Genomic DNA, 8,343 nt, shown 5'->3' with positions numbered 1-8,343 from the left:
TGAGGCTTGTCGTGATATGTATGAGGACCTGGAAACACCTGAGAGAAGAGATTAGGAATTAGGAACAAGTCTACAAAGGATGTAAATCATGTGGAGCAGATGAAGGATGTAAGTGGTGTGGTGCTAATCGATGAGATGAAGGTACAAGAGAGATGGAAGGATTTCTTTGAGGGGCTACTAAATGAGGAGGACCCACGGGATTATCAGGATGACGGAATACCGCACCTAGGTCTTTCGAGATGTGTAGAGAGAGCAGAAGTGGTGAGAGCACTAAAAAGAGTGAAAAGGAAGAAGGCAACTGGACCAGATGAGATCCTGGTGGAGGGCCCTGGGAGAAGCGGGAGTGGATTTGTTGTGGAATTTAATGTGCAAGATAAAGGAGCAGGAAGAGATACCAGGTGAGTGGAGGGAGAGTGTGTTGGTACCTATCTTCAAGGAGAAAGGAGATGTACAAGAGTGTGGGAATTATCGTGGAATTAAACTGCCATCACACACCATGAAGGTTTGGGAAAGGATACTGGATTAGAGACTGAGGCTGGAGGTGGAGGTGGCCAGAGGTCAGTTTGGTTTTATGCCGGGAAGAGGAACAACGAACCCAATATTCATACCGAGACAAATGGCAGAACAATATAGAGAAAAACAGAAAGAACTACATATTGTATTTATAGATCTAGAGAAGGCCTATGATGGAATACCGCGGCAGGAATTGTGGAGATGTTTGAGAGAGAAAAAAATACTGGAAAAATATGTAAGACTGGTAAGGGAAATGTACAGGAATGTTAAGACGCGAGTGAGGAGTGGAGCAGGCATGACGGACAGTTTTGGAGTGGAGGTGGGGCTGCATCAGGCCTCTGCGCTGAGCCCCTTCCCTTTCAACATCGTATTCGACGTGTTGACAGAGGAGGTAAGAATGAGGACACCGTGGGACGTGATGTATGCCGATGATGTGGTTTTGGTGAGTGAGTCAAAAGAAGGGATAGAGAGGAGACTGGATGAGTGGAGATCAGCGCTGGAGAGTAGAGGAATGAAAATAAGTAAAACAATGACAGAATATGTGATGTGTACAGAGCAGGTGCACGATAGACGTGAAAGTATTAGGCTGGATGGTGTGGAGCTGAAGACGGTGGATGCATTTAAATACCTGGGATCCACCCTATCAGCAGACGTAGTGAAGATAAGGAAATAATCGAAAGAATCCAAGCAGGATGGAGAAGTTGGAGAGACGTGTCAGGAGTATTGTGCGACAGGAGAATGCCAATGAAATTAAAGGGGAAGGTGTACAAACTATGATAAGACCAGCAATGACGTACGGGACGGAGCCACTACCTGTGAAGAAAGTAAACGAGAGGAGGATGGAAGTGGCGGAAATTAGGATGTTGTGATGGATGTGTGGCGTGACAAGGGAGGACAGGATCAGCAGTGCAAGGATCAGAGGACCAGTGAAGGTGGTGGAGGTTTCGAAGACGACACAAGAGGCAAGACTTAGATGGTACGGGCATGTCATGAGGAGCGATGGACAAAGTGACGAAAGGAGAGCACTGGATATGGAAGTACAGGGAAGGAGGAGGAGAGGAAGACCCGAGATAAGGTGGAAAGATTGCATAGTGGCGGATTTGAGAGAGTAAGGTCTGGATACCAACATGGCTGGCGATAGAGGCAGGTGGGAGAGGCTCATCAAGAACAGCGACCACATATAAAGATGGGTAAATAACGCAGACGAAGAAGAAGAAGATTTGGAAAAGAGTAGGTAACCACATTTCCTGAACCACAACTACAGCCACCACCACTACCACCACCACTACCACTACTACTGCTACTGCCACCACCACCACCACCATTGCGTGCACAGAAGCGACAGGGAAACTATCATGCCGTGTGCACTAACAAGGCCCGACCATGAGGGGGGGTTGTTAGGGCGGCTGTTAGGGGGATGCAGGGTCTTGTAGTGGTAGTTGTGGTGGTAGTTGTGGTTGTAGTGGTGGTAATTGTGGTTCCTGACGGCTTACATCACTTAACCACTTTCACCTGCCAATCACCTTGTGTTTTTAAGTGCACCTGTGGCCAATAAGTGTATCTTGTATTTTTTTTAAGTATTTTTGTATTCTAAGTGGCTTATTGAGAGTACTTAACACCTCTTCCATAGCGATTTATTCTGAATATTACATCTCATTATCCTTATTAAGTTTCTGATGTAAAACCATGTCGAGATTACGACTCTCTCTCTCTCACTCTCTCTCTCTCTCTCTCTCTCTCTCTCTCTCTCTCTCTCTCTCTCTCTCTCTCTCTCTCTCTCTCTCAACCAAAGCCCACCTCAATTACTTTTTCTACCTGAGCGTCCCACCTGTCCTTACCTTAATGAGATTTAATTACCTGAAGAACACCTGTGATAATTACCCTTTAATTACGCAAGCCTTTGTCTCTGCTAAGGGTCGTTACTGGGAGGGACAAAGGCTGTGGGGGACTTTTTCTAGGCGACAGATTATCCCCTAAAAAATTGCAATAACAACAGCAACAATAGAAATAATAATAATAATAATAATAATAATACAGTAATAATAATAATATCTAGAATTTATTCCCATAAAAAATGCAACAACAACAAAAATAATAATAAAATAATAATAATAATAATAATAATAATATAATAATAATAATAATAATAGTAATAATAATAATAATAATAATGGATTTCGTCCTTTTGCTCCATATCCTTTTGCATAGCACTTCTTCGTGACTAGCATCATATTCTAGTCTTATTAAGACAATACGACGGCTCTCCATCCTTTCCAGAGCACTTCATCGTGACTAGCATCGTCTTCTAGTGTTAATTCTTCCTACAACTCAGCATTTAAGATGGAGAGTTGGCAATGAGAGAGGCCTACTTCCTTTGCATAGCACTTCTTCGTGACTGGCATCGTATTCTAACTTTGTTACTGCTATTTCAGAGAGAGAGAGAGAGAGAGAGAGAGAGAGAGAGAGAGAGAGAGAGAGAGAGAGAGAGAGAGAGAGAGAGAGAGAGAGAGAGAGAGAGAGAGAGAGAGAGAGAGGAATTTTTGTCCAAGTAAAAATGAAAAGACAATAGCATAATAATCTTACCTGTAACAACACCTGAGATGAAAGGTGGGGAGGGGGAGGGGAGGGGAAGGAGGGAGCGGAGGGAGGAGGGGGAAGAGGAGGGGAAGAGGGGGAGGTAAAGTCTTCGCCCCTTCGTTGGTGGTGGTGAGGGTCGCCTTCACGTGGTGGCACTGATATAACTGGGTGGTGGAGCTGCCTGGTTATACACACGTCCCTCAACTCCCTCCCTATCCCCCGAAAGGTCGATGGTGGCAGGAGAGAGGGAACTTCAGCCTGCAGTCCACTGGGTTCACGTTTCAGATGAACCTGGGGCTGCTACTACTACTACTACTACTACTACTACTACTACTACTACTACTACTACTACCACTACTACTACTACCACTACTACTATTACTACTACTACTACTGCTACTACTACCACTACTACTACTATTACTACTACTACTGCTACTACTACTACTACCACCACCACCACCACCACCACCACCACCACCACCACCACCACTACTACTACTACTACTACTACTACTACTACAACAACAACTATTACTACTACTATTGCTACTGCTACTCCTACCACCACTACTACAGCTACTTCTACTACTGATGCTGCTATTTTATTATTATTATTATTATTATTATTATTATTATTATTTTACTACTACTACAGTAAGGAAGAGATGGGCAGAGTATTTTGAAAGATTGTTAAATGTAGAGGAGGAAAGGGTGGCTGAGATTGTGGCGGATGGAAGGGTGCAAGGAATAAATGTGTTGGGAGAGTTAAATGATTCTTTGATCACGAAGGAGGAAGTGGAGAGGGCAGTAAAGGAGATGAAAACAGGGAAAGCTGCAGGTATGGATGGGTGTGCTGTGGAATGCCTGAAGGGTGGTGGAGTGACTATTGTTGACTGGTTAGTAAGATTGTTGAATGTGTGCTTTGAGAAAGGTATGGTGCCAATTGACTGGTCAAGTGCTTGTGTGGTCCCGTTGTATAAAGGCAAGGGTGATAAGTATGAATGTACTAGCTTTAGGGGTATAAGTCTGTTGAGTGTTGTAGGTAAGGTGTATGGTAGTGTTAATTATGAGAGTTAGAGAGGGTACAGAGGGAGTGATTGGTGATGAGCAGTGTGGCTTTAGGAGAGGGAGGGGATGCGTTGATCAGGTGTTTGCTGTGAGACAAGTGTGTGAAAAGTATTTAGCGAAAGGCAAGGATGTGTTTTGGGCATTTATGGATTTAGAGAAAGCGTATGATAGAATTGACAGGGAGGCTTTGTGGACTGTTTTAAGATTGTATGGACTTGATGGTAGGTTACTAAAAGGGGTGAAAAGTTTTTATGTAAATAGTAGAGCGTGTGTAAGAGTGGGAAATGCTGTGAGTGATTGGTTTCCCGTGAGAGTGGGGCTGCGACAGGGATGTGTGATGTCGCCTTGGTTGTTTAATATTTACATGGATGGTGTTGTAAGGGAGGTGAATGCAAGAGTTTTAGGTGGAGGTCTGAGTCTGGTGAATGTTGATGGTGGAGAGTGGAATCTGAAGCAACTGCTGTTTGCAGATGATACTGCACTGGTGACTGATTCAGAGGAGAGATTGAGACAGTTGGTAGAGGAGTTTGGAAGGGTGAGTGAAAGGAGGAAATTGAAAGTAAATGAGAATAAGAGTAAAGTGATGAAGTGTACGAGGTTGATAGATGGTAGGGGGATGAATATAGTTTTGAATGGTGAGTTGCTTGAGGAGGTAGATTGTTTTAAATATCTAGGGTCACATGTTGCTGTGGATGGAAGAATAGATGCAGAAGTGAAGTTTAGAATAAATGAAGTAGGAAAGGTGCTGGGAGGAATGAAAAAAGTGTTTAAATGTCGTTCGCTTAGAATGGATGTAAAGAGAAGGCTGTATGAGGGTGTTGTGGTACCGACTGCGTTATATGGGGCTGAAACATGGAATATGGGTGTAGCAGAGAGGAAAAGTTTGAATGTAATGGAGATGAGGTGTCTGAGGAGTATGTGTGGAGTGACGCGTATGGATCGGGTGCGAAATGATGAAGTGCGAAGGAGATCTGGAGTTGTTCGGGAGATGGCTGGTAGAGTTGAGCATAGGGTGTTGCAATGGTTTGGGCATATGAAGAGAATGGATAATGAGCGATTGGTGAAAAAGATAACTAGATCTGATGTGAGAGGTGTAAGGCTGAGAGGAAGACCACGAATAGGATGGATGGACAGTGTGAAGAAAGCGCTGGATGCGAGAGGGATGTCTGTTGAGCAAGGAAGAGTGGCTGTGCGTGACAGAAATAAATGGAGAGAAATTGTGAATGAATAAATGATGACGCAGCCCTGAGGGGATATTCTCCCGCATTTGGTCTGATCAGCTAGTCAGGTCAGGTGCGGGTACGGAGATGGGTCTGTTATGATGTGGTAGGGGTAAACCAGTTCTGCTGTCGGGCCCTGCTGCGGATGTCACTGATTGCATTGCGCAGTTGACCCTTGTGTGGCGTGGTGCGGTGCGGTGAGGATCTGTCCGTTCTCCCCTTTGGGGCTAAGATGCGAATGAATGTGTTTGAATGGATGAGTAAATGGAGAGTGAGTCGTCCTGTCTCGGCTACCTCCCTTTCCTTGGGGGAAGCAGCCTAGGTATATAGATAGATAGTTACTACTACTACTACTACTACTACTACTACTACTACTACTACTACCACCACCACCACCACCACCACCACAACAACAACAACAACAACAACAACAACAACAACACTACCACCACAACCACCACCACCACCACCACCACCACACCACTTTCCAGCTTCTTTGCTCCACACACCGTTCTCCTTGACGCTCCCTCCTTGAGAACCATATCAAGGTGATATTTTACCTTACACTCAAAAACATGGCCTTCTTCTTCTTTCCTCCTCCTCCTCCTCCTCCTCCTCCTCCTACTACTACTACTACTACTACCGGCACTACTACTACTACTACTACTACTACTACTACTACCGGCACTACTACTACTACTACTACTACTACCGGCACTACTACTACTACTACTACTACTACTACTACTACTACTACCGGCACTACTACTACTATTACTACTACTGCTACTGATGATGATGATTGATAATACTGATAAATGATGGTATTGCTGATGATTACGACAGTGATGATGATGATGATGATAATGATGATGGTAATGATGATGACGATGATAATGATGATTGATAATAGTGATGATGATGATGGTGACTGATATTAGGGACGATGGTAGTGGTGATGATGGTAATGGTGATGATGATAATGATGATAATAATGATGATGATGATGATGATAGTGGTAATGACTGTGATGATGATGATAATGATGATGATAATAGTGATGATAATGATGATGATGATAATGATGATGATGGTGGTAATGACTGTGATGATGATGATGATGATGAGGATGATGATGGTAATGACTGTGATGATGATGATGGTAATAATAATGATAATGATGGGCTAATATCCCCTAATTACAAAACTTATCATCTTTTTGTATCGTCTCAAAATATAATAATAATAATAATAATAAATATAATAATAATAATAATAATAATAATAATAATAATAATACAAAAACCTTAATTCTTCGTTCACTTTCCTTTCCCCAGATATTTTCGTCTTTTTTTCGGCTTATTTCACGTAGCACTTCTTCGTGACTAGCACCATACTGTAGTGGTAATCTTTTGCTATACCTCAGAGCAATACTACGGCTCAACATCCTTCCCATAGCACTTCTTCGTGACTAGCATCATATTCTAGTGCTAAAAAGATAATACCGCGGCTCTACATCCTTCCCATAGCACTTCTTCGTGACTAGCATCATATTCAAGTGCTAATAAGGCAATATATACTACGGCTCTACATCCTTCCCATAGCACTTCTTCGTGACTAGCATCATATTCTAGTGTTAATAAGACAATACTACGGCTCTACATCCTTCCCATAGCACTTCTTCGTGACTAGCATCATATTCTAATGTTAATAAGGCAATACTACGGCTCTACATCCTTCCCATAGCACTTCTTCGTGACTAGCATCATATTCTAGTGTTAATAAGGCAATACTACGGCTCTACATCCTTCCCATAGCACTTCTTCGTGACTAGCATCGTATTCTAATGTTAATAAGACAATGCTACGGCTCTACATCCTTCCCATAGCACTTCTTCGTGACTAGCATCATATTCTAATGTTAATAAGGCAATACTACGGCTCTACATCCTTCCCATAGCACTTCTTCGTGACTAGCATCATATTCTAGTGTTAATAAGGCAGTACTATGGCTCTGCATCCTTCCCATAGCACTGCTTCGTGACTAGCATCATATTGTTGTGCTCACAAGACAATACTACGGCTCTACATGCTTAGCACTTCTTCGTGACTAGCATCATATTCTAATGTTAATAAGACAATACTACGGCGCTACATCCTTCCCATAGCACTTCTTCGTGACTAGCATCATATTGCTGTGCTCACAAGACAATACTACGGCTCTACCTCCTTCCCATAGCACTTCTTCGTGACTAGCATCATATTCTAGTGCTAAAAAGATAATACCGCGGCTCTGCATCCTTCGCATAGCACTTCTTCGTGACTAGCATCATATTCTAGTATTAATAAGGCAGTACTACGGCTCTACATCCTTCCCATAGCACTTCTTCGTGACTAGCATCATATTGCTGTGCTCACAAGACAATACTACGGCTCTACATCCTTCCCATAGCACATCTTCGTGACTAGCATCATATTCTAATGTTAATAAGACAATACTACGGCGCTACATCCTTCCCATAGCACTGCTTCATGACTAGCATCATATTGCTTTGCTCACAAGACAATACTACGGCTCTACATCCTTCGAATAGTACTTCTTCGTGACTAGCATCATGTCAGCTCAGCATTCAAGATAGAGGGTAATTTTAGGCCAAGTTAGAATGAAAGGAGTATAGGAAAAACAACTCTGTGTGTGTGTGTGCGTGTGTGTGTGTGTGTGTGTGTGTGTGGGGATGTGGGTGTGTGGGGGTGTGGGTGAGAGAGAGAGAGAGAGAGAGAGAGAGAGAATTTTATACTGGAACAATATGAGTAAGAATATAGACGAGAGAGAGAGAGAGAGAGAGAGAGAGAGAGAGAGAGAGAGAGAATTTTATACTGGAACAATATGGGTAAAAATACAGACGAGAGAAATGACCTTGAGAGAGAGAGAGAGAGGCAATGTAAAACTCCCTCCTTTTTTA

General features: G+C 43.0%; 1 protein-coding gene across 1 annotated transcript; it reads left to right on the top strand.

Moving 5' to 3' along the window:
- Positions 1-808: 808 nt before the first annotated feature.
- On the top strand, positions 809-1,186 carry LOC145418609 (uncharacterized). Its single transcript, XM_080286976.1, has one exon. The coding sequence runs from the start codon at positions 809-811 to the stop codon at positions 1,184-1,186; it is 378 nt and encodes a 125-aa protein (XP_080143102.1).
- The last annotated feature ends 7,157 nt before the right edge of the window (positions 1,187-8,343 follow it).

Source organism: Coenobita brevimanus, chromosome 115, assembly GCF_032717465.1.
Source record: "Coenobita brevimanus isolate Jiangsu-jjx chromosome 115, ASM3271746v2, whole genome shotgun sequence".
In the NCBI taxonomy this organism is placed as follows: domain Eukaryota; kingdom Metazoa; phylum Arthropoda; class Malacostraca; order Decapoda; family Coenobitidae; genus Coenobita; species Coenobita brevimanus.
The sequence above is the reverse complement of the archived record's forward strand: the minus strand, read 5'-3'. Positions and strand labels throughout refer to the sequence as shown.

Excerpts from the sequence above, each read along its gene's own strand:
- LOC145418609 (XM_080286976.1), top strand. The coding sequence starts at position 809 with ATGACGGACAGTTTTGGAGTGGAGGTGGGGCTGCATCAGGCCTCTGCG.